The 27,662-nt window shown below is 46.7% G+C and overlaps 1 protein-coding gene across 1 annotated transcript; it reads right to left on the bottom strand.

The window, feature by feature from the left end:
• Nucleotides 1–1,210: 1,210 nt before the first annotated feature.
• clpb (ClpB family mitochondrial disaggregase) lies at nucleotides 1,211–27,662 on the bottom strand. Its single transcript, XM_040175478.2, has 16 exons — nucleotides 26,046–27,662; nucleotides 25,712–25,763; nucleotides 23,615–23,701; nucleotides 18,028–18,131; nucleotides 16,561–16,689; nucleotides 12,344–12,441; nucleotides 11,215–11,329; nucleotides 7,648–7,725; nucleotides 5,457–5,512; nucleotides 5,179–5,223; nucleotides 4,661–4,822; nucleotides 4,399–4,555; nucleotides 4,179–4,252; nucleotides 3,946–4,065; nucleotides 2,592–2,696; nucleotides 1,211–2,473 (listed from the first exon to the last, which is right to left on the bottom strand). Exons 1-16 carry the CDS (start codon nucleotides 26,506–26,508, stop codon nucleotides 2,276–2,278), a joined length of 2,043 nt encoding a protein of 680 aa, XP_040031412.2. The 5' UTR covers nucleotides 26,509–27,662; the 3' UTR covers nucleotides 1,211–2,275.

Below are 27,662 nucleotides of genomic sequence, written 5' to 3'. Positions count from 1 at the left end.
GGTGGAGGAGAGAGAGAGAGAGAGAGAGAGAGAGAAAGAGAAGCTGAGGATGGAGGGGGGAGGTTTAGCAGAATGTAGCGAGATAGAGTGAGAGGGAGGTTAGGACGATGGAGGGCCAGGTTTCTGTTTCTCTATAATCTAATCAGAGAAATGGCAGCAGTCAGAAATAGCCTGACGGACAGACTAAGAGCCTCTTCTCTCCCCCCCTCCTCCCCTCATTCTTGTCTTCCTCCTCGGGGAGGGTAAATGGATACACACACAAACACACACACACACACACACGCGCCAGCTCGACTTCCTAAAACCATAAAGTGCAGATGTGTTCGAGGGTATAACAGATAGAGGGGGGGGGGGGGGGGGTGTGTTGCTGTATCATAGCAAAACCCGATCTACTGTCCAGATGCGGCCGCTTCAAGAGTCCCACCTCTGCAAACGTCTGCTGGTGTGTTGCTCTTCACAAAATTTCGGATAACATTCTAATGGTGTTCTGCAATTTGTTTACACTGCGATTTACTATTAATACAACCACAAGTTTCAGTTTACATCTGAAAAATAGTGAGAGGTGCCTATTTCAAGTTGCCAGATCCCAAAATCACGTCTTCAAATTGCATTTAAGGAACAGCAACAAAAACACCAAGCTGGGTTTATGAGGTGAAAAGGAATGATTAATTGATCATTAAAAATGTTTTTAGGCTTTTTATTTGAGTGCTGACTGATCATTTCAATCCCACAGAAAAAGGTGGCGGCGTTATTGGTGCAAACCAGCAGGGAGTGACAGCTCGGACTCTGCAGATCCGTGTAGAGGCGGCCAAACGCGCGTGTGTTGTTGGGGGGTCCAGGAGGAGCACAGTAAGAGTGGATGTGTCTTTTTACTGCATGCTAATTCCTCCCTATAGGGACAACATTCCTGCAGGCTGAATGTGTGTGTTTGTGTGTGAGAGAGAGAGAGATGTGTTCTACATTTGTGTTGCATTTAACGCGCTGCATTCCCCTCCGGCGTCCGACACGGACCCCCACACTGAGCGGGATTCCAAGGAAATTCCCCTGTCACGTTATTTCACAAGGTGGACAAGCGTTATTGTTGCAAAATTCCCACCCAAGAACTAGCCACACACACACAAACACACACACACACACACACACACACAGACTCAAATCCATCAGGAGTGTCAGAGCAACACAAACGGAGACAAAAAACAAAGGAATTCCCTTTTTGTTGTGATGACTTTATTTACACGCAGGAGGTTGGGATACAAGAATTTACACAATTGCTCGATTACATCCGGCGCCTCGTCAACATGTTTTTTGAACATTTATGAAACAACACTGAGAATTATTTCTCTAGGACTTCTTTTAGCCTCGCCTGTACAGACGCACACTGACGGACAAGACTGTTACATGGACAGAAACAATTCACAAGGCAGTTTTTATTATCACTCAAATGGGCTGTTGTACGTTTGCTATTTCTCCACTTAGGCATTCTCTACTAAAATGAAATGAATAAGCAGGTAAACATTTATCAGTGAAGTTCTGCTGGTGAGTGAAATGTGCAGTGAAGTGAACACACAGGCAACAATCTGTCAAACTATCTTTGGTCTTTAATACTGTCCTCTCCTTCACAGCAAAGTGGCTGTTCTTTGTCCAATTTTGGCAAAACATTGTCGATCTTAAACCAATTTCCTTTTTAATGAAGTTTTGCTACCCACTAAACCATCTCCTATAAATATCTACTATGATTTATTCCCCATTTCACCTCCAAAGCAACGACAAACCTGCCGTTCATCCTTCCACTGTCAGATATTCCATGTTCATTGCCATTAACTTAACATATATAAGTATCCTTAATAAATATAAAATAATGTGTCTGTTTGTGGTCACAACGTCACAGCTACGTTGATCTTACTGATTCAATGGTTTCAGCCGCTTCTCTCTCTCTACGACATGCAACACACGGACTCGATCTACACTCGATATGAAAGTCTGTTGTAACACGAACCTTAATGGTCAACTAGGCCGTCTTCATATACCATTCACATCACACACTGTTGGCAGACATACTGCATATAATGGAAATGTTGGCATGTAATCACTGCATGCGTGTACTGAGACGGAGGCAGCGAAGTGTTTCATCAGAGGAACTTTTATTGATAACGTCTCTCAAGAGCCATCCTTCCTCCTGACACCAATCGATGATGATGATGATATTGTGTGTGTGAGTGTACATCCGTACATACACATGCCTATCGGGATAAATCCTCTATGTGTGTGTGTGTTCTTAGTGTTCAGGGACGAGCGGTGGACGGATGTCCAGCGTCCTCGACGAGCTGTCCTCACCCACCACCTCGAGGCGCAGACTGGGCGCGCTCCGATCCTCCTCGTCCTCCGATTGGACGGACAGACGCAGGATGCAGCCTTTGGGCAGCAGCTCCTGCTCGTACGCCGCCGCTAGCTGGTTGACGACGCGCCGCTCCACCTGAGGGACCAATGTCTCAGACCATTCAACACAGAACTGGACCGGTTCAAACAAAGTACCCCCCCCCCACTTAGTCTACGGGTCGACTTCGAGCCTTTTGCTTACAGCACCTGCGTACCTCATGTTTGATGGAGCGCGCTCCATAGTGCATGTTGTACCCGCCCGCCAGAAAGTCCAGAACCGGGCGCTCCCACTGCAGGTCGATGTCATGGCGCTGCTTGGCCTAGTGACGGGGAGAGGAAGAGGTTAATTGTGTGCGGGCTGGCGAATAGAGGAGATACTGTCACGCAGCGCGTCTGCCGCTGCTAATCAACCTTAATGCGCTTTAATCAAACACGGGTCGATAGCAGCGATCAGAGCCGCTCGTTACCCGCCGATGTTAACACTCCATTGCTCCAGAGATATAACCACTCATGTTACCATGTTACAAATACCATATTAAAGGCAATAATGATGCCACTAAACATTTAATATACTGCAAACAAACAAATGGCTCATAACGATTCTGTGATAATGAGGATTCTGCTGGGAGCTCCGCTGCCACATTCAGACAGAGACCAGTTATTATAAGACACAAACACAAACAACCAGAACACACGTACGCACATACAGCAGCACTGAAAAGACAAATGCACGGAGTCATTGAGTCAGGTTCCTACGAGCTGCCTGCAGGATCCACGCTGTCCGTCAGGACACCAGATGTAATATGAATAATTAAATATTGATGAAGGCTCCACGTGTTAAATAGTGTAATCACATTATAGTGAGTAGTAGTGGCAGATAATATTGATCTGCGTGTGTTCCTGGATTAAGTGGGCGGGGCCTCCAGCCCCAACGGAGGACACCCGTGATATAAATAAAGTGGGCTTCAACAGAAGAATTTTCAATTACACAACTATTGTAAATTCTACATCTTTCTATTGCGCTTCTTGATTTCTCTATGCTTCACCTCGTTGATCTAGCACATCAAGAAAAAAGTTGTTGCCAGCATAGTCAGAGAAAACAAACCGATTTGGGAACTGTCTGATAAACAAGCCTGTGGATTAAGATAGAAAAAAGAAAAACACGCCAAATGTCCGCTCTCATCTCAAAACTCACTATCCAAACAAAGAGCAAATCGGCCCCCGACTTCGACTCCTATCAGTGATCAATTAGCCCTCAATCATCATCATATGAGAAGACAACAAAATATGGATGTGAGCGTCAATGGAGAGTGAAGCTAGTACCAGCCTATTGATCTGATTCATTGATCCGAGCATGTCCTTGTGTAAAACAGCACTTACTGCCTACACATAGTGGCCAATTAAGGGAATGACTAAATATGCACATCCAGTGTCTCTCTCTCTACAACACATTTTATATTGTAGTTTTTCTTTATGCAATAACATAATGTAGCCCTAAAACGTTGGGCGCTGTGGGGGGGCGGTGAGATCCCCCCCCACCCCCCCCCCCCTCTGCACATTAATACGCACCTTCTTGGCCCAGAAGTTGAGCTCTTTGCTGACCAGCTGAAGGAGCTCCGAGTGGCAGAACGGCAGGAAGTAAACAATTTCATTGATCCGACCCAGAAACTCGTCCCTCCGATAATGAGCCTGGGGGAGGAACCAAAGAATCAACAATGGCAACCGAAGCCTTCACGGGCCGCTTATGGTGCCGTGGAGAAACAAACAGTTAATCCGCTGCTTATCCTGTGTGGCGGCGGTACCTTCAGGATCGGACGAATCACAGATTCTTTAAACTGTCGGGAGATTCTGACGTCTTCGCTTTTCTGCACTTCCTCTGTGGAAAAGCACAACTTCCACATTCATTTCCCTTCTAACTTTAATCACCTGGTGGCTCTTCATGTTTTTACAGCCTTGCACCGAATCACTACAGCCGATGGTTGCGTGTGTGTGTGTGTGTGTTTGTGCTTGTGCTTCTCTCACCGAGGTTGTCGGCCAGCTTTCTGCGGCTGACCGCCTCGGCTTCCTCGCGGAGCTGCAGGGCATGCTGGGCAATCTCGTCACTGGCGATGTTGGACGTCATGATGAACATGGCGTCTTTGCATTCGATGGTCTTCCCCTTGCCGTCTGTGAGGCGGCCCTGAGAGAGGGGGAAGCAGCGGAAAGGACGGATCAATCGTTCGCGTGTCACATTTGCGAATGTGTGCTCACGCAGAGACGCAGGACAGATAGAAGGTGTGCACACCTCATCAAAGAGCTGCAGCATGATGGTGAGAACGTCAGGGTGGGCCTTGTCCACTTCGTCAAACAGGACCACAGCGTTGGGACACGCCCTCAACAGCTTGGTCAGCTGACCCCCCTCCTCATGTCCTACGTATCCCGGCGGGGAGCCGATGAACTTTGCCACCTGAGCGATGCGGGAGAGGCAGAAGTTTAATTAGTACCAGGAAAACACCGAACCTAAAAGGCTGAAAATACCGAGGCAAAATCATTCACGGTGGTTGAGGAGCTTCAACTCTACTCTGATTAAATGTATTCATCACCATAGCGTCTCAAAATTAGGCAAATACAACATCCATTTGGGTTTATGTGTCCATTATGAGTACATAAACAGAATTAACCCAATGTATCAGTACCATCCATCTGCAGCGGGGTGACGCGACGGCTACGCTCTCTTTTGAGTGAACATACTCCACTCAGTGTTTGTGATCCAGTCGTTAGAAACACGCTGGCCCCTTCCTGACGTCACGCAAAGAGACTCACCTCGTGTTTTTCCTGAAACTCTGACATGTCCATACGGATGAAACCCTGCAATCACACAACGGGTTAACCACAAGATGCTCAAGTGTGTAGCTCTGTGTTGAACGCGTGCTGCTAATAGTTGCCGTGGAAACCAACTCAAATTTAATTATCTCTCATTTCCTCGAAGCGGCAAGAATCATGAAATTAAATGTCTGTTTCAGATCTATGAGAAGCCGTTGTTTTTCTACCTTTCGACATTAGTGTGTGTGTGTGTGTGTGTTTGTGACCTTATAACGTACCTTCTTGATGTCCTTGTGCATGTAGCGAGCCACCTGTTTGGCCAACTCTGTCTTTCCTGTGTCAACAAAACGGAGACATTGTTTAATTATTGACTTTCAAACCAGAACATCTCTGCCTCCATTTAAATATTTACACATATACATAATATATATTTATGTATATATATTTATGCATAAAGTATATGAAGAGAAACGTCACTGCTTTTTTGGAATACATCAGTGTGAGAGATTTTCGGGAAAACCAGCTCATTCGTTTCAGACCGGTAAAGTTCTGGCCTGTAAAGCTTTCAATCATCTCCTGCTCTCCAGAAGCACACATTATGTCTGTTGCTAAAATATTCTGCATATAAATGCTCATATACGATATTGATGTCTTGTGTTTGGAATGCGAATGCGTATGATGATTGTGATTATGTGTGTGTGTGTGTGTGTGTGTGTGTGGAAGGCTGTGTGTTTTGTTGCTGTGTTTAATATTGATGTCTCATGGCCACTGTTTGTAGCTGAAGGCAACGGAGAATATGAACACCGTCTCTCCTTCATCCATCTCCCTGGCCTGTCATCTCACCATCTCCCTCTTTTTTAGCCATCTATCTGGCCCTTAATATCCCTGCCTCGTTCCTTCGCTCACACACACACACACACACACACACACACAAACACACTTTGAGGACGTTTAAGCTTTTCTCACACTTGGTCCTTTTGAGACGGAGGACTGTCAGTGTGGATCTGTTGTAGCGGAAACATCCAGACAGAATTCAGACAGCCTCAATTCATCCCCAGCATCCCCAGCGGAGATCTTTAATTGAAACGGCTGAGGTGCTGGTCTGAGGTTTGTTCATTCTTAACGGCGTGCGCCACCAGAAGGTTTCCTCCGGTGTTTTAAAGTGCAATGAGCTGTTTCTGACAGCCGGTCGCACCCAGAGCTCGATGAGCTGCAATAAACTACGGATTAGAAAGGTTTGTCGCTTTATAAAGCCAATACTGATCAATGAAAATATTATGGGTTGATTGGGCCTGAGATGTACACACACATCTCGCTCTAAACTTCTAGGCTTAAATATATATTTTTTCTTTTTACTTTCTATAATCTTAACTGGATTTGACGTGCTCTCATGAACATCTCTATGGCTTGTGTGTGTGATGTATTTTTGTGTATTCATTTACACACTGGTGCTCACTAAACACCAGATACCAGCCTGGTTCACGACCTCAGAATAACCGCCCGCATCACTAATTTCTCTCTGTGATTTCAGATCGTCTGTGGTTTCCCCGGTTGGAAATTGATGGACGATTATCTTTATTATCCCCTGAAGGCAAATTGATTGAGAAACAAGCGAGCCAATCAGAGCCTGTGTGGGCGGGACCAAAGCTGTTGGCAGCTTGGCAGGGTCAGTGTCAGACAGACAGGTTGTGACATCTCAGATGTTTGCAGAAGCCGTTGTTAAAAACTTCTCAAACAAACAGCTAGTAACCATAGATCCATAACCACCACCACCCTTACCAATCTCAACTATTTGTACACACAAAATGACCTGTTCAGTGTCACCGCACAATCATTGATCATTAGCATACCCACATTGCAGACAATGAGCCTCTTACCGTGCTAAAGGAACACAACACTACTTCAACAAGCTGAACTGTAAAGATAAATTCATTGGTATATGTGTGAAACTATCAGAAATGTTGGTTTAAAGACGGTAAATAATAACACCTTGCGGACAAACTCCTTCACTAACTAATTGTTTTTTCTAGTTTTTGTTTATATTTCCCAGTATGACATTTTTTTTTGCTGTCTTGTGTATTTTCTTCTGAAATCAGCAGAGTACCTGGAGGAAGATAATAATAATAATAATGATAATATATTTAATTTGTAATGCACTTTATATTTAAGCAAATCCCAAAGTGCTACATGATAAAACAGTTAAGTGCTAACAATAAAAACACATGGAGAGTTTGAAAAAAAAGAAAAGAAAAAGGGCACGAGTTCACTCAAAAGGTGGGTTTTTAGGCCACGTTTAAAAGCATCCACAGTCTGTGGCGTCCTCAGGTGATCAGGGAGAGCATCCCACAGACTGGGAGCAGCTTGATTACACGCCTCATCGTAATCAAGTGCGGTGGATACTAAAGTTTTTTGGGGTTTTTTTGCCATTGTTTCCTGACATCATGTTTGAAAGATGAGAGAGTGGTTTACCGATTCCCGATGAGCCGAGGAAGAGGAAAACGAGAGGATGCTCTTCGTCATACCAGCCATTCTCCTTCCTCCTGATGGCTACAAAGTGCAGGGGCAGATGGAAGGAGAAAAGAAAAGCACGACCGTTATTGCAATCATTTGCATGTGTTGACTTTGCCTTTGGACTGAAGTTTCACCCCGTCTGAACCTAGTTGACCCGAGGGCGACGGGTATCCCAGAAACTATGATGAAAGAGCCACAGAGCAGCGATGAGAAAAGGGTCAAGACATTTGGTGGAGAGAAGGGGGGGGGGGAGGAGACAGAAGAGAGAAAACAGAGCAGGAGAGCAAGATGAGAGACCTCCAGAAAGCTACCCACGTTGCCTCTCTTCCCCCCCCTCAGTCAGTGGGGCCATTAGCCAGCGGTAATTGTGTTAGCCTCCCTGGCGCGGCCATGGCGAAATCAGTTTAGCATGGATCGCAGCCTCACACACACACACACACACACTCACACACACACACCCAGGCCTGCTTAAAGAGGAGTGCCTACCCAACCCTGCCATCACCCCAGCAACCACACTCACACACATACACAAAGACGAGATGATGAGGTGGACCGGAGGGTAGTAAAAGAGTGAATTTGGCCCGGGGTTTCAGCCACTCGACGAACAAGCAGACAGCAGCACAAAGTCGAGCTGCTGAGAAGGCCGGAGCCAAGAGGCGTTACGCCAACGGGGTGAAAGCTAACGGTGGCTCATTGGTTGCTTCCAGCAACAACAACAGAAAGCCGCGGGTTTGAATCCACTAGCCGGCCGTGTCTCCCTCAGTCCAAAGACAAACTGGATCCTTTTAGACAAACTGGAAAACCTGAAATGGCTCTCAGCTCATGTCGGTCACAGTTTGTTCTGCGTTGGCCGTGAGATGGACGGGCCAAACAGCTCAATTCAGTTCTGCGACAGTCACAACGTGTGATGCAGTGAAGCTAAAAACACCAGATCTAGGTGTTAAACCGGCAACTACTGGCTGATAATCATACAGAACCAACGCTTGGCAGGAGAGGATGAGGAGCGGCAGGACGAGAGAGAGATGACACGGCACGGAGGGAAAGGGCAGGATGAGTGAAGATAACAAGAGGAAAGAGGAGGACGTGGAAGGAGATAAAGAGGGGAAAGAGAGAGGGGTGATGGAGATAAGCAGACAGAGAAACAAACGAGTGTGTCAGAGATGGACACAGAGATGAATAGTGACAAGAGGGGCTCCAAAGCTCGGTCTGCTTTATCTACGGCCGTGTGAATGACAGCGTAACCTTCCGTTTGTGTTTTAGCTGATGAGACCGACTTTGACAGAAGGGCACATTGACATTTCTCAGAGGACCCTGACGACGACAAGGAAAGGAAGGAGACACAAAACAAATGAAAGCTTTCTCTCTCTCTCTCTCTCTCTCTCTCTCTCTCTCACACACACACACACACACACAGCAGTGCGTATTGGGCAGGTCTGGTTGGCTCTAACATGATTACAGAGGGATGATTCTCCTCAATAACTCTTAGCCCTGAGAGCTAAACCTGGATCAATCTAACCTCCTTCCTGTGTGTGTGTGTGTGTGTGTGTGTATTTGTACTTGGTGTGTGGTTGTTTATCTTGCTGCAGGCCAGCTGTTCGTCATGAGGAGTTTGGGTGGAAACAGCAGTTTTGGAGTCATGACAACACACCAAAGCCAAAATATTAAGAAAAATATAGACATATGAATATAGATAAGAAGTGTGGAATAAATCAATTAGTTTAGCAATCAATGGTGGATAGATACAAATCAGATAATCAATCAGTAATTTCTCAAGAATAAATGCTAAATATTTGCTCATTCCTGATTCCTAAATGTGAGGATTTGCTTTGAAAACTAAATATTTCCTGTCATTTTTGCTTTGATGGAAATATAGTGCTGACATTAGACCAGGGCTTCTTCCCCTGTTGAACATTTCTGACTGTATTTTTACGTAAGAAGTCATGAAGAGTAGTAAGTAATTATTGCCTGCTTTGTTTCTGCGATTACATAATGTGGTCATGGGCGCTGTCGCTCTATCGGTGCATTCTCATCTGTTGTCTCCTTATCTCCAGTATATGCGTTCCGCTCCTTCCTGGTCCATCTCCTCATCTCTACTTCCCCTCCCGGACTCTGCCTGAGGTTTGGCTCGTTCCGGCTCGGCTCATCTTTAGAGTAAACATGCACAGCAGATAACATGCGTTTGTGAAAACACATTTGCAGATGGCTCCTCCTGTCAGCCTCTCGGCCTCTTTTAGGCCCTGTTCTCTTTCTCGCGCTCAGTGTGCCTGTGATATATTCACTGTAATACCCAGAAATCAATAAGCTGTTTCTTTATCACCGTGGCGACGTCTTCTATGGCTTTCAGGACAATTTGCCTTGATAACAACAATCATTCATCACCTTGCCCAAGACTACAAGTCCCACGATTCCCTCCTCCCTCATTGACCCCCAGCGAAACCCACAATGACACTTAACACTCGGGTGGCAGCCCCATTGGTATTTCGCTTTATGGACATCGAAAGTTTGTATTTGTTGTTATGTATAGTTGGTTTTTTTTTTGTCTGGCGACAAACATCCAAGTTGTTCTCCTGTTGGTTATAAACAGCAGTATTTGCTCCCACCAAAACATTACGGATTATAATATCCGTTTCTTGCTGTGGGAGAATGTTGATTATTTACACAAATCTGTCCCGAGATCATAAAAATAACACACAGCCTCTTCCTTTGCTGCAGAGGCCTTTTTACGCGCATGTGTGTGTGCGTCTGTGCACACAAACACACACGGATCAATACATGCCCTCCATGGATGCCTGGTGTAATATCAGCTCTTTACTGTCGGCTGTGTTATTGTGCTCTAACTCATCCTCTCCATGCATTACGCTCCCTTTGTCTTCCTCTCAATGCGCAGCAAAGCTTTGTGCTTCTGAGCCACTTCGCTCTCTGCTCTTTTTCTGTCGCCTCACCGTCTCAGCGGTTTTTCTCCTTCGGCCTCTCCATCCCTGACTCTTGTGTTTTGGAGGACGGGAGATGGACGAAGGAAAGACGGAGAAGTCCACGGAGGGGAAGTAGGAGAAGAAGGACGGAAGGGTGGAGGAGAGAGGGTGGGTGTGATGAAGATCGAGGGGTAAAGAGAGAGTGATGGAGGGAGACATTGAGGAGAGAAAAAGGATGGGAGACAGAGAGGAGGGAGCAAAGAAGGGGGAGAGAAAAGACGAGGGAGGGGGAGGTCTGTAGTATGTCTCCTCTCTCTGTAATCATGTTAACTGGCGGCTCCAAGCCTGGCCTCTTCAGCTGCCACACACACACACACACAGCACCTGTGTATGCCTGACAGACAGCTCATTCATCACAATTAACCAATTACAGCCTCCGCCGGTCCATCTGAACCCGCCTACTGTGGGAGGGAGGGGAGGACCGCAAAAGAGAGAGGAAAAGGAGGCGAGCGCAAAACAGAAACGTGCCCGAAAATCCCCGTGGAAACAAGGCTATGTTTGTATTTCTGTGGCGTATTGTTGCTTATAGCTTCTTGTATAACGCTCCGTTTACCTGAGGCCACAGTATTGATGGCCCCCTCCTGTCCGATGATGTGCTCCTTCAGCCTCCTCTCCAGGGGGAACCTGCGCCTCTCCGCCGCCTCCCGCCGAGCCTGCACCTCCTGGAACTAGGTGGAGGTGGAGAAGATGCAGGAAAACAGACGAGACGGTCAATAAAACAGAAAGAGAAGGACAAACACCAAACCATGAGACCGTTGTGCACAACTATTGCTTCTAGAAGCAACAATAAAGCTTTTTTTCGGTCTCTTTCTCTCCCTACCTTCAATTTCCTCCTCGTTATCACGCTTCTACTTCTCTGTCTGTCTCTGCCTTCATTTCTCTCACACACGTTTCCTCTTTTCTGCTGATTTGATCTCTTTGCCCACCCCTTTCCCTTTATTTCCACATTTTCTTTTCTTACTTTCTTTCTTGCAGCCACCCCGTGACTCATTCATCCTTCCCTCCTTGTCCTCTCAGACTCCCGGTTTTCACCGGAGGCAGGCTGTTTATTCTCTCTCTCCATCTTGCTTAGCTGTGGCCCGCTGTCAAGCTGCTAGATAACTACGGGTAACTCAAGTTTTATTTGAGAAAACTGATCCCACCTCCTCTACTACAGACCTGTGAAATACCAAGCAGTGAGGAGTCCCTGAACCCGTCATGCAGTGCAAACCTAAGCTTCAAGATCAGTTTTCAATTAAAATCACATTTGAACATACTTTATTATTTATTTTACACAGACTATCATTTGTAATATTTAAAAAAAATAAAAAGATACTCAGATACTTTAAGACATTTCGGCGTTATATCTAGTCCCATATATCAATAGAAACTTGATATGTATTCTTCAGCATGTTTTTTAACCCCTGTGGACCTCGAGCAGCTTTCACCTCTCTCATACTGAACTGCACCTGTCACTCAGTCAGCAGACTGACACAGACCCCCTGAGGAGAGCGTCTGTGCCAAGTCAATCACACAGATGTCTACTGAGTGAATAGCGCCGCGTCCCTCACGCACAGGCCACGACTACAGCCTCAGAAAAAAAACCTGCATTTGGAAACTGATGACGCGCTCGCTCGCTCGCTCTGCGCAGCTTGTACGGATAATCGGAGTGAGCGGTTTGTGTCTGCGTGAGCGCGTCACACCTTGCCCTCGAACTCCTGCAGCACTTTGCTCGCGTCCCCCTCTTTGGCATAGGACCGAGGCGTGTGTCCCAATCCGTTGGTCTGCAGGGGGTTGGCACCTGTATGCAAACACACACCCAAACACAGGTCATACATTAGAGGGGGGAAAAACACGCTGTAGCTGTAGATAAATATGGTTTTAAAATGCATAACTTCATGACAAAAATATTCTCTTGTTCAGAAAAATGTATCTTTTGAGCGGAGAGCGCTGCAGGAAAATGCACACACCACCTCAGCAGGAGGGCCAACACGTCGATGGCTTGTGTAAGGTGAGGGTGAGAGGTCACATGGGTTCAGGGGTCACTGAGACGAACTGCAGTGAAGCAGAAACGCGATGCAATGACTGTGCAGGGGGTTTCATATCTGCAACGCGTGCCAATGACACACCAACACCCCGGACTATTATGCAATCTATCGACTCTGCAGGTTCACTTCACACAGCATGAAGGGTCAAACGGGGATAACACTTAAACAGACGTTAGTATAAACGAGGCAGAGCTGTGTTGACAGAGCTTGTGTGAGATGAGCCCTGACGTGTCAGTGAGGACAGTTAGCAGCGCCTTCTGCCCTGACCTGCCCCGTACACCAACAAGTCAAGCTTTCCATCGCATTAACTGCAGATTCTCGACAGACAAACTCCGGCCTTCAAGTTTCAAACCTTGAGGCTTTTCTGGCAGTGACCAAAGTGCTTCCATGGCACAAACTATCAAATATATGCCGGAGAGCATCTTTGTTCTGTGGATGTTTTTCAACAGAAGGCTCTGGTTCCTGAGTAGAATAAAATGTAGCATTTATACGTCCCATTGTATCCTCTCCGTCTCTCCCTCTCTTCTCCTGGGCCAGAATGTTCCGGGTCGACTGTTTGTTAAGTTGTTGGAGCACATGTCAAATATTTGATCATTTGAAAGCCTCCTTGTGTGCTACTGCGGCAATTTTTTTATTGCAAGTGTTGCTTTTCCTTTTTCTGGACTACCTGTAGTTGGTCCAAAAGTCCAAAAACATCCCAAAATATGCTTTCACGTGAACTGAACCCTGGTTCCATTTGTTTGTTGGACGAAGCTCAACTCTCTTTGTCAAACCCAACAGGCAGCACACATTATGGGTGGGAAAGGGACTTGAGACACTGCTGACACACAATGGAGAGAATACAGGTAAAAAAAACCACACCCCAAGTGGGTCTATAAACAGCATATGAAGATCTCTACTTTATCCTTTCAGCTGATGAAAGGAAAGTGATGCTTAAAACCCCATTAATGGCCTCTAAAGTTAATGTTCAAGTTGTTGAATGCTGCTTTCAAAAACCTGATGACCCGTCTGAAGTTTTTCGTAGAGCGCCGCAGACAGGAAGAGTGTAACAGAGTTTGCAATTACTACAAGTGCTGGATGATCCCATATTGCACCGGCCGCAGAGACTAATAATCACTGGGGTGATTATCGATAAACCCCTACATTTTGTAACCTGCTCACGAAGCTATTGATCCCGACAACCCCCCCTCTCCACACACACACACGCGCACACACAAAGACATGGTGGAGGAAAGCAATAAAGTACCCCCCCCCACCCCCACACACACACACAAACACACAGCGACACTGGACATAATAAATAGCATCATTTAGGGCTTTAATATCAGACCAACCCTCTGGGCCATAGCACTTCATAACAGGATCAACACTAACAGACACACACACACAGCTGGACACTCACGCACACATGCAGACACACACACACACACACAGACCTACACCCACTTGCATACACTGGATCCCTTCATTAGGAGTGCTTTAGTTATGCCTATTAGGAGTGCCCTCCTCTTTCCTACTTCCACCTCCCTCTCTTTCACTGCAGCTGGTGGGAGAGAGCCCCTGCTGGTCTTTGTGTGTGCGCGTGTGTGTCCTTGTATCTGCATTGTGTGCGTCTGTGAGCATGTGTGTCTCCTCTGGCCTCCTACCACCTACGGAGCCGTCCATTACTGAGTGCCTGTGGCCACGGGCCCGACGCGGCGCCTGGGGAGGAGCCAGAGAGCCTCCGCGGGTCGGGCGAGGGACTGAGGGGCGAGCCGGGGCCTGAGGGTGGGCCTGGAGACTGTGATGGATGGGGATGCGAGTCTCGTGGCCGGCTAAGGCCAAAAGAGCAAACCCGCGGCTCGTAGAGTTACGGGGACGCACACAAACACAAGGGAAATAACAAAGTGCGGGATACACGCAACTCCATACAGACCCACAAGCACCGGGCATGAAGATGAAGGGAAGGCGACGCTCAAGCAGAGGACACACACACACACACAAACCAAAATCCACGCAGATATCAAAAATTCTGGCAGTATATACGATCTCTTTGCGACGTGAAAAGAAAAAGATTGATTGGAGACGACAGAGAAACATTAAAGAGAAAAGAAAGGTACAAGTTACTCAAACTTTGTCAAAAATAATGAAATACACAAAGAACGAGTATAAGGGCCTTTAGTTGTTTTCCTCCCATGTGTTGGTGATGGAGAGCGACGCTAGGATTGTTATTGGCTGTGATGGTGGCGCCAAAACGGCAACGACCCAGTCGGGGCAAGCAAAAGCCCACCGCCTCTTTAATCTCATTGACTTAAAACAAATGTCCCTGCTTTGTGAAATTTCGTACCTTTTTAATTCAAAAGTGCGTCTACGGAACATTTGATTGAGTTAGACCAAGTGATTTGTTTAAGCCTACAGAGTGCTTACTGACGCAGGGGTGAGACGGGAGAGACGGGCAGAGCGCTTTGGATGCACCATCCATCATAAACATAAACAAGACATTAATACTAGCTTCTGCGTGCTTGTGTTTGTGTGTGTGTGTGTGTTCATAGTGATGGAGGTTTGGGTATGCGATCCCAAAAAAATGTAAAAATGCTTGTTAGATTAAAAACGTGTGAGCCTGAAACACAACAGCTATAAATGTGCGTGTGCAAACTTAAATATATCAAAAGAATTAAAAAAAATGAAATAAATACATGAATATTTTTATTAAGAATTAAAAAGGAGAAATCCTCCCACAGTCCAAAGACATGCTCTGGGGATCAGGTTAATTGGGAACTTTAAATTGCCCGTAGTTGTGTGAGTGTGAGTGTGAATGGTTGTGTGTCTCTGTGTTGCCCTGCGATTGGCTGGCGACCAATCCAGGGTGTACCCTGTCTATCGCCCGAAGTTGGCTGGGATGGACTCCAGCCCCCCCGCGACCCTGTGTGCAGGATAAGCGGTTTGACAATGGATGGATGGATGGAAAAGCACACACAGACACAAAGATATGTACATATACACACACACACAAACACTCACAAAGAGACACACACATCCTGTGACTGTGGAGTTACCCCAAGGGCACGTTCTGTGTGGAGGTCACAGTTCAACTAGGAAGAGCTTGTTTAAGAGCTGCTCGCCTGGATACTGGGGGGGGGGGGGGGGGGGGGGTATTATGCCCTGAGGGTCTATGAGAGTGAGTGTGTGTGTGTGTGTGTGTGTGTGTCCGTGGAGTCAACGACAGGTGCGAGTGTAATCGGGGGAGAATGGAGAGGGGGTTATGAACAAGTGATCAATTTCAGATGAGCTTTGTAATACTGTTTATATTACTCGGGGGGTGGAGTCGATAAGATGATGATACATGGAAAGCTGTTTGAAGCTGAAGGCACAACGAGAAACGCTTAGTTTGGACAGCAAAGATTAAAGTAAGGAGCCTGCCGTGTGTCACGCAACGGGCACTGATGTGTTCCCTCAATGGAATAAATCACACCCTAGAATGAGTCCTTTTCAGGCGCGTATCAACCGCGCAGACGCAATCTCATCCCATTTAACCAAAATGTCCGACCGGATGGAATCCGGTAGAAGAAAGATCTAAACGCTCCCCCAAATATAACTATAACTTATAACCCAAAGAAGCTAAGAAACTGTCAATGCAATCTATGTTGAGCACTATCCAGATTGACAACAGATAAAATATTGAGTTATACCACCGGGACGTTTCCCTTCCGGGGAACCATGTAATTGAGTTCTGTCAGTGTGCTTCAGTCGAGACTGAAACGAGCGCTGTGTGATCCGCCATCACATTCAGCTCCCTTTCACGAGGTAGAACTGCGCTCTGTGTTTAGCCGTGGAGACCCTCGGCGGTCCCCCGGTGGACTCGGAGCCGCGTGGTTGGTTTTGGTGCAACGTACCGGCATCCAGCAGCATGCGGACGGTGTCGGGGTCATCGGCCAGCGTGGCGTAGTGGAGGGCGGTGCAACCGCGGAAGCCGGCTCTGCTGCTGAGCCTGCTGCTGAACTCGTCCTCCCGGGACACGAGGACTGTGGGGACACACGGAGGGGACGGGAAAGGGGATCGCAGGCAGAAGAAGAAAAATAGGTTTACTGAAAGAAAGGCACAAAAAAATAGAGCCTGCAGAGATGTAATTGTGAAGCTGATCTGCAACGAGTACAACTTTGTGGATGAGAGCGATGAATCAGCGAACAGCTTTGCCTGGAATTGTTTGTCTTTAATCCGGAATAGCTTTCTTTAATCTCTTTACAATAGCGAGGACAATGACAGCCCTGCAGACTACAAGATTGTCTCTCCTGTTTCCAGCTTTGGAGGAGTTGTTCATTTCCACAGATTTAAGCTCAACTGTCCGACGTGATAGAAATAAAGCGACTAGTGTTTTAAGGCTTACTTTGCTGTGCTCCTTATAATAATAGAGGTAGTCTATCATTCTCTCCTTACTTCTCTTTTTCATAAGCGCACTCATCTCGTGCCACTCCTCTGTCATCCATTTTTATTTTTTCCGCCTCCTTCCTCTCGTCCTCGGTATCCATCAATTCTTTTCATCACTTCCTCCCTCCCCGCTGCCTCCATCCCAATAACTTTGTCTCATCCGTTTCCTGACTTCCTCGCCTCTCCCTCCGTCATCATCCCACCCATTTCCTCCCATCCCTCCCTTCGAACATCCACATCTCCTTTCTTCTCCTTTCTTCTCCTCCATCTTTAACCTCCCACTCACTCCATCCGCCGCTACCTTCCAGCTTCTTGCCTTCCCTTCGCTTTCTTTCACTGCCTTCCTCCCTTCATTTTTCCTTCCTTCATCAGTCTTCCCTTCCTCCATCCATCCTGCTCTTTTTCTTCATGTCTCTCTCTGCAGTGTCTGTGTGTGTGTGTATGAGAGAGAGAGAGAGACAGGGCGGGATAATCATAGCTAACCCAATAAAGCGTCGCACAGGCCCCCCCAGCCCATCCATCAGCGTGCGTCTGGGAAACGCTTCCCCACGCTACACCGGCCCCACGTGGACCCAAACCTGACAGCCATATAAATGTCTGCAATATACATATCCCATATAAATATGTCTGCAGAAACCCAACACAGGCTGGGGGGGGTAGTGTGTGTGTGTGTGTGTGTGTGTGTGTGTGCGCGCGTGCGTGGCTGTGTGGATGTGTGTCGCAGCTCGGAAGAAAAACAAATAAAACACACACTACTTGTCACGGAACATATAAAACAAATAACGCGGCTGAAATGAAACATGTACACATATGCAAATCTTTATGCAAATTATAATGTCTCGTAATATCTGCTTCAACACTTAGGATTCATATGTGTAATATAGTAACATGCAAAACAGTCATAACGGGCTGCCTCTTCTCTTCCCCTCCGTTACCTTCCAGTGAGTGGATGCCTTTCTCTCGGGAGGTTTCGTAAACGTTGTTGAAGTGATCGCCGGCGTTTGGGTCGGCGCCGGCCTCCAGCAGCACCTTCACCACACTGTAAAGCCAAAATAACAACAACAACAACAAAGGGCACACATTTAAAACACATGTCAACTGTGCATACCTATATATTTAATAATATGGCCTGTAAGAAATAAATGCCTTTCAGCAGTAATCATTTTTTACTTACTCGTATAATCAAGTTAACGAGTCGGTGGTACAGATACAATATGTAGACTTAGCAAATATTACATTACATTACAGGTCATTTATCAGACGCAGTCTTGCTCAGGGACACTTCGACATGGGGCAGCCTGGAATCGAACCACCAACCTTGTGCTTCCCAGCACACCTTCTCTAACCCCTGCGCCACGACGACCCACTCCCTTCCATATTCTGGGAAAATCCAGTGAATTAAAAACAAATTAAAGTTCTTCCTCACGTTTATGCAAAAACGTTAATCCAATAGTGTCACAAGGCAGCTTTCTTATTCACCCACAGTGGCCTGATACAGCCAACAATATTAAAGGGAAACCTGCCCCGGTATCATCTCACAGTTTGTATTGTCATAAATACGTACATCAGGCGACAGGAAGTAAGGTCTGGATTAAAGACAGGGACAAAGTTCTCACAAAGTCCCTTCCTTCTTCCCAGCGTGACAACAAACATGCCCGCTGCATATGTAAATACCTCTTTACTGCTCCACCTGATTCACTTCCCCTGCTGGTCCTGCCCGTTACGGTGGCTACACTCCAATGGCCGCTTCCCCACGCGGCACATGTGGCATGTACACATGTGTGCACGGAAGGGGCAAGGGTCGGGCCTGTTTCCGGGCCGGAGGGGGGGGGGTGGTCTGTGCGTACCACCCTTCATTGGAGCGTACCGCCTTATAGAACAAACACGAGTACCTCGGCAACACCACCCACTGTGACCCGACGGACATTCCAGGTACCGTCTCTCCGTCTACGGAACACGCTCGCTTTACATTTACCACCATGAACGTGTGCAGCGGCTTTGACTTTGAGACAAGATAAATAAAAAAAACTCGCTCAGTGAGACGGAGAATGTGGGCGATGGCCGAAACGTGAACCCTGCCAGTGCGCTGCCGGCCGCCATTAGACCCGTGACTCTGTAATAGGGGGGGAGGGGGAAGGGGGTGATGGATCATCTCTGGCTAAATGGTTATGGCAGGAGGCCTGAGAGGGTTTAAATGGAGCAAAAGGGATAATTCATAGGGAGGATGAGGTGGACTTTGTTTTTAGAGCTAATCACCATTGAGCACGTGAAAGGCTGCAGCTTCTTTCTTACAGTCCATTTGAAGGGGAGGTGTGAAAAGTCATAGCAGTTAACAGTAAACTAGGACAATCTGTGTACAAGCATTAGACAACAGACGGAGGCAGTAAAATATTATATTCATAAGCGTGTATAAATTAATGCAACTTTTGATATTTTTTCTAAAGATGAATGTGTCATTTTGCAAGAATAACTACACAATTAAATATTTATCAGAAAATGCCTATTGTAATATCCCAGAGCCCGAGGTGTTCCATCCGCTCGACAGTCTAAACCCAAAGATACTTAATCTACCATTATATATGATAAGAAACCCATCGCGCATTCACATTTGAAAATTGGAACCAGCAAATGTCTGATTCTGTTTCAAGTACCAGGAAAGCTTCAAAGATCACGGCGCTGAGTTCGATCCAAACAAACAACAACATAAAGTGTGTTCCTGTGGGAGAGCGAGGCTGAGAACAGCGCGGCCAGGTCTTTGTGTCTGACCTTGCTGGGGGGGTATAAAGAACTATCGGGGGGGTCCCCCTTTGTTACTGTATCACTGTGGCTGGGGGGGGGGGCGTGACCCACAGAGGGGTCTCCTCTCACCCTTGCAAGCACTTCTACAAACACGTTGATGCATCCGTCCACCGAGACGCATACACACACACACACACACACACACACACACACACAGACGCTACGGATGGTCACACGAGGCTGGGCAGGACTGTGTGAAGCAATGAGACAGCCTGAAAAGGGTTAATGGCATCGGAAAGGTAAACACGAAGGGATAAAGACGGGAAAACTGCAGAGAGGAGGAGGAGGAGCAGCGGGTGAAAGGATGGAAGTGCCGCTAAAAAAAAGATGAAAGAGGGAGATTTAATTACTCGGGATGGTGCTAAAACTAATGAGCTTTTCAAAAGGCTTGATAGTTTTACTAATCAACTGATGATCGAGTGGCTAACTGTATTTGGGACATTTAGGAGGAGGGCTTGCTTCACTAATTCGAGGCCAAACTGGAGGCACGCCGAGGTTAATTAAGTTAAACTCGCATGGCAGAGGCGTGGGGGGCGGCTAAAGTTAAGATTCCAGACTTCCAAACGCAGCCTGATAACGGCCGAAACGACGTCACCTGTGAATTACAACATTATTCTACATTCACAGCTCAACGCAGACTAAATGTGCGTCAGTGAGAGGAGGAGGAGGCGTTCCGTCTAGCAGCTTTCCTCAAGTCAAAAGCTTGATGCCTCTTCTGCTTTCGTGTGGTTAGTGAGCTTGGCCACCAGGTGACTGGTGTTACTGCTGGGGAGGGAGGGGGGGGGGGGGGGCAGGTCTTTGTACCCCCGTCCCGCCCCCGGAGGGGAACACAGGAAACGGACACTTCCGTCTGCGATAACAGACACCCGAGCCGAACTGACCATCCATGTCTCTGACCACCTGGTCCAGACGAAGGACCTCAATTGACCCCATCTCACCTGGTGCACACCTGGGGTCAGATAGATGCCGGGAAGAGAGGTTTACTGCACTTTATTTTGGGGGGGGGGGGGGTCAGCCAGATAGCTCGATTGGTCACTATGTTAGATTATTAACGTTGTCTTTAACTATTTTCTTTACACATTTCTTTTCTTATAAGGGATTCCTGCTCTGTTCTTCTACCTGTGGGCCTCTTCCATGTCTGTGCTACAATTTTGTTTAGTGTTTTTTACTCAAGGTAGAGTCTGAAGAGGTGTGTTTTTAGTTTGCGGCAGAAGACGTAAAGACTCTCTGCGGCCCTGGCGTCATCAGAGAGCTCGTTCCACCATTTAGGAGCCACAGCAAAGAGTTGTGGTCTCGTCGAGTGTCCACGTCATCAGGTGGACAATGAGACACAGAATTAAATCATCATTTAAAAGTAATAGAAAATGTCAAAGATCAATGCGCCTTTGACGCATTGAGGAATGTTAATTATTCAATTCATCCCATTTAAACCCTTTCCCTATTTCTCTGTTAAATTAAAGTTCAAGTCCAACTTTCTATTACTTGAAATATTTCACTTTTGCTATTAAGCCCTAACATGAAAAAAGGGTAGTTAGTGATAGTTTATTTCCAGAAGCTCTCGCATGGAAATGAAAACTTTAGAACTGTAGAAATCTTGAAACTGAAAATCATGAACGTGGTTTCATCGTTGCACAGGTTAGAACACCCTTCAAACATTTCTCCACGTATTTTACCAGCCGAGGGAACATAGTTTTTGTGTCCTGTGAGACCCGATGATGAACTGATTCTGCCACTGAAGCCGCTTACCATCACAATCATCTTGTATCGTGACCAAATGATGACAATATTTCACTCTTGGATTTCCACCACTATTCACTCGGGCTAATCCCGGTCCCAAACCCGTAATCCCACTCCACACCACTCTCTCTCTCTCTCTCCACCTCAAAACGACTCTCCTCTCGTTCCAGCATCCCTCCGCTTTCCCTCGCACCCCCTCCCCGCCCCCCCGCGAGGACGCTCGGCCGACAGGTTGGAACGGTCAACAGGCGTTACACTCGGCTGAGCGCTCATTGTGCACGTGAATGCGGCGAGGGACGGATAGAGGGAGAGAAAGAGAGATGGAGAAGGCCATTGTGTGTTAAAGAGTGCAAATAGCGGGCCGGGCCCTGCGCCTCCCCGATTTAGCCCCACATCAAAGCTAAGCAAACAAACGCCCCCCCCCCCCCGCAACTCCACCCCGATGTCTCACCCTTTAATTCGTACACACACCCCTCTACTCCACCTCCGATTCCCTCACACAGCCGCACCTCGACCTCTGAACCCCCGGCGTCCGACTCTGCAGCTTCCACCGTGGTGAAGTATTCTTGAAACACTGTTTCTGCTCCGTATGAATATGAATACGGTGTGTGTGTGTGTGTGTGTGTGTGTGTGTGGGGGGGGTTATTCAACAATAAGATCCATGCTGACATCGTAGCTACAGGCTCGACCTCGTCCGTGAGTAATGCTCCCTTTGTTTTCACTTAACGGCTGCAAATAAAGTTGTGTGTGACTGAGTAATAGGCAGTTGGCCTGTAAGATATTTGGTATAAACTCCCCTTCTCTCCGTGCATGTGTGTGCGCGTGTGTTTGCGAGACATGCGTGACGGATGTGTGTGAACCGATGTTCTGTCTTCCCTGCAGCAGCGACGGCTCACTGGGGGGTTGGAGGACGGGATTAAACACAGAGGAGTGTCACTGCCTCGCTGAGTTATAGCACTCATAACACACACACACACACACACACAGCAGTGCAGTGACATAGACCAACACACACACACACACACACACACACACACACACACACACACACTCACACATAAACAATAAATATACACTCACAACCAAATTTGTTTCCAAAGCACATTGAATACGTCAATATGCACGTGCCACCAATCACTCGGCTCACGTCATATTTGTCTCTAAGAATGTGTAACAAACAGACGGTGAATATAAAGACAACTATTTTCATTTACGATTTCTATTACATTTTTTATCCAATTGATTGAATATCGTCTGTAAAACTGCATACACAATGGTCAGGTGCCCACTGTGACGTCTACAAATCAATCAATTTGAGGAGAAACCATTTACGATCACAAAGAAGCCGCAGATTCTCACATTTTAGGACCTGGAAGCAGCAAATGTTTGTGCTGATTATCCAAATTGTTGTTACTCCATTAAGCTACTCAGACCAGATGAATGCAAAGAACAGAAAATAAACAATCGAAACGTATAAGCTCCAATTCAGAATCATTACATGAATGAGAATAAGACTTTATTTGGTGAAAAGTCTTACGTCCAGTTCGAAATGGAAATGGAGCAGATGTTTCCATTTCAGCTGCATTACCAATTCAAACTCAACAACTTGAGGAAGCAGCAACTGTAACCCGGAGGTTTAAGGTAAACTCATTTTAAGCTATTCTCAAATTCAAATTTCACATAATGCTTCTCACGGGCACATGAGGCCCTTAACCCCAAAAAAAAGAAAAAAAGTGACCAAACGGTCCTGAAAAGAGAAGAAAAAGCCCTGTAAATTGGATTTGGCCCGGCCTTAACCTCGGCCCTTTCTGTGTGTGTGTGTGTGCTCCGGGGGCCAGGAGGCTAATTTAATTTGTTGGACAGAGACGGGGGGACGGGGAAAGACCGTCTGTCGCACTTTGCACTTCTGAAGGCCTACTGTAACAACTTGAGCGGCCAGACGGATGACTTCTGCTCACACACTGACACGCGCACACACACACGGACCTGTGCTGCCGGTTCATGGCGGCCACCATGAGGGCGGTCCAACCGAGGCGGTGGCGGTGGTTGGGGTCGACCCCCTCTTTTACCAGCCTGATGGGGAGAAACAGAGGAGAAGTGGCTTTAGATTTACATCAACGTATTGCTGAGACTGTGTTTTGTGGCTACAGTATCTTATACATCATGATGCTGGAATAGAGAACCTTTTTTTCTGTGCTCAAAAAGGAAAGAAAAAAAAAGCACACACAGGGAAGCAAAAAAAATGTAAACAGGAGACGGTCCAGCTGGTGGTGCGACCGCCTCTCAGACCTTGTTAGACACACCAGCATGGATATCTTTGTCCTCATCTGGAGCCACACACTTGCTCCCTAACCAGTTAATGTGTCTGTGTGTGTGTGCGCGCCAGGTGTGTGTTGAGTTTTCTGCCCGAGGGTACGACATCAGGTCCTGGACTGGCACCGTCCTATAAGTGTGTGTGTGTGTGTGTGTGTGTGTAAGTGATCTGTGCGCTAAGCAGGCAGAGAGTGTGTGTGTTTACAGTCAACACGGTGGCCTCTGTCGGGTCTGCACTCAGCCATGAGTCTCTCTGGCTCTGTTTTCACTGCCTGCTCTGCGTGTGGGAGGTAGAAGCTCACCAGCATCCGACCCGTCTCAGGAGTTCATTTCACCAGACGGACATCGTTTGAGGGTGTATTTCACGCATAAATGGTCCAATTTGATGGACAGGCATTGTAAATGCGATCTGCCCCCTGAGGATGGAGTCAAGTATACCAAACAACTACTTCATTTAACAGAGGTCACACTATGCTCAGAGGCACATTTCAGTCATTTCTGGGGAGGTTTTTGGACTTTTGAATCTGGCAAACAGGGATTTTATATTAAACGTGTCACCACAGGGCATCAATAATATCTGTAAATCCAGCAATGAAATCCATTTATTGAGAAAACAAGTTTAGCAACCTGTAATGAATCAATGAACGTGAGTTTAGTGTGAGTAGACAACATTTATGTGAAAACGTGAGGCTCCGTCGTTTCCGGGGACACACCCCGACACGCTACCGCTTCCACCAACCGAACCACAGCACTTAACACATCTGTGACCTGCCCTCTCACCTACGCACCATCTGCCACACGGCCACAGGTAACCCAAGCCGGCAAATGGAGACGCACATGGATAAACACATGTACGCTAGCCTCATATCACACCCACAGACTACACTGTACGCACACACACACACACACACGCACGCACTGATTTAACACACATTCACATGATTATTGCCCAGAGAGGAGCAACATGACCGAAAGGAAAGCCAATCGGATGCGTTTATCTGTACTGTAATGTGACCACAGGTAGGACTGTGATGGCCTGTGACCACAGCGTGTTTGATTGTCTCTGTTTCCATAGTAACTCAATATTTGTAATACAATATTACCAGATGAGCAGATGGGATCAGGAAGTACTTTAACACCTGTTCTGTGCTCTTTTTTGGTTTTGCTCTGGTTGATTGTCTCAGAGTATGCTGAGAAATATACTATTTAATATAATATATTATTTAATATGAAATTAAATAAATGAAGCTATTGCAAAATGAGAATCGCTGAAGAAGTCTTCAAATCAGAGGAAAGAAAACAGGCAGACTGTTGGAATGGACTCTCAGAGGCCGAGTGATGCATCCATCCTGCTTACACACTGATGATCCTCTTCTTCCACCTGGTGGATATGGGTGGGACAACAACAACAGCAGCCTATACAACGGTTTTCATAACTGCACATGATGGTACAAACTGGATGAAGTGGATGTTCTGTGATTTATACAAGCCTCTGAACGAAACTAGAGGATTAAGGATCATTTAGAAGAAGAGTGTGTGAGTATGCGCTCAGATTTTTTGCTAACCAGAGCCTGTTACAGGTTGACAGTAATATCATACGGCAAAGAACACTTTGGATAGAAGGATCCAAACTATAGTCTCATAATTCTAGTAATTGTAGTTAATTGTAAACGGACAAAACTTGTCGGTCTGAATCATTTTTGCCTTGATAGCGTGATGTGTATATGTGAGATAGTGTGCACGCGCCCGTGTGTGTGTGTGTGTGTGTACCTGGCCACATCTTGAGAGTTATTGGTCCTTGCTGCCTCCAGAAGAGCATCACCTTATTGCAAAAGAACATTTAGCAAGAAAAACATTAAAAAAAGAAGATTACAGAGAATCGGAGTACTCATAATTAAGAATGCACCAGTATTGTTATTTTAAAGCCAAATCCCCACATATTTTCTTGACTCAATTGACCAATGATACTTTTGCTTTTTTTTTCAAAAAATAATTGTCCTACATCATTTAAAGTAATACTTCCTATACAAAGAAATTAAACACAAAAAGGGGATACAATAATATTAAGTCAAACAACACAATGACTGATTGACAAAGTTTGTACCTTTGTTATCAGAATCTTTCTTCAGGCAGAAGGCCAATGCTGCGGCAGACAGCACCCCGACAGAGGCCGCTCCAGCCCGGCTGGCTCCTCCATCTGTCCCCCGTCCACCACCACCACCACCGCCGCTCCAACCGCTCTCCTCCCAGTACCGCTGGTTGTCGCGCCCCCTGTCGGCCAACGCCGCCCACGACCCGCGGCGGTTCTCCAGGTGAGACAGCCACCTAGGGGCGAGGTGGTGGTACTGCACCAACGGCTTCACGCTGGTACCCGCGCTCTCATCAGCCAAAATCCCCCTTCTGGAGACCCGCGAGGTGGACACGATCGGGTTGCGTTGGAGCTCTGCCGGGGTCTCGCGGGAGCCCCGGCACGCGGCACCGCTCGCGCTCGTCTGGAGCACGCGGCTGCACGGCGACAGGCTACGCGACCTTCGCGCGATCAGCCGGGTGGGAACGGACGATAACATGGGCCAAAGAATCACCGAGAAACAAATCAAACGTGTGGTGGAATCGCTCAGTCCGGCACTTATTTCAGGTGTGAGAGGGATCCCTACTTGATCACGGCGTGACAGCAGCTCTATTTCCTCGGTTTCCTGGCAACTGGCTAAAAAGCGTAGAGACGACAACAACCGCTTCAACTCATCGTTGCGTAGATGTCACCGGGACGCGCGGGGCATTGTGGGATATGCTGTTTAGCTGGAAACTTCTGGGTCGGTCGCTTATGGCAAGATGAGCATCTGTCGCGTACTTCCGTATTCGCTTAGATAGACGTAAACTGCTGAGATGCTGGTGTTTTCTTAACGTCACGCTTGATTTACAGGATTATTTTCCGGATTTTTATTAATTAGTATCATGTAAAAACTGCTGTAGATTAGTTCGCTGTTTGGTGGCCCATCACAGTAGCTTTGCCTTTGTATCGCTGGGGGTTCGTTCACTGTGTTAGAGCACATCTGTAAAGGATTTCTGGTCCTTTCCTACGCATATATACACGCACGAACCTGAGAATAACAGCACACGCAGTGACCTACACTTGATGACACAAGCAGTTGTTTTGTTCTGTGTCCTTTTGACAGTCCGCCACGGCCGCCAGATGGCATTAATGTACAGTGCGGATTACACATGGCGTTGCTGGCAAATGTCATCATCTTTATCAAACGCCGTCAGTATGGAACATATTAGCGAGAATACCGGAATGAATGAGTTCTTCTCATGTTAAATTATTACACAAGTGCAGCTTTCAAAGTTGTGAGTGTAAACATTGCAACACCAATGCAGTAATAAACTAAAATGCTAGTTTACAGAGGTTCATATTCTTAATGGGACTCCTGTTGGTGAAATGTAATGTTGAAACTCAACGCTATGAAAAAAACATGCTTTAATTTCAATACAAAACTATCATATTGTCCTATTTTCATTCCTCTTTTCTTGTCTCCACTGGGACTTAGTCGTTTTATCTCCAGTTGTCAAGGGTTGCTGCGGAGCATGAGATATACTGAACGAAATATGCACATTCATGCACCTGGGGATGGGATCAGGAAGTATTGTCTGTAAGACCTGTTGTGCTTTTTTTTGGTTTTGCTTTCGTTGCTTGTCTACTGAATTAAACAGGCACCTTGTTAAC

This window comes from Gasterosteus aculeatus, chromosome 1 (assembly GCF_964276395.1).
Source record: "Gasterosteus aculeatus chromosome 1, fGasAcu3.hap1.1, whole genome shotgun sequence".
NCBI lineage: Eukaryota > Metazoa > Chordata > Actinopteri > Perciformes > Gasterosteidae > Gasterosteus > Gasterosteus aculeatus.
The sequence above is the reverse complement of the archived record's forward strand: the minus strand, read 5'-3'. Positions and strand labels throughout refer to the sequence as shown.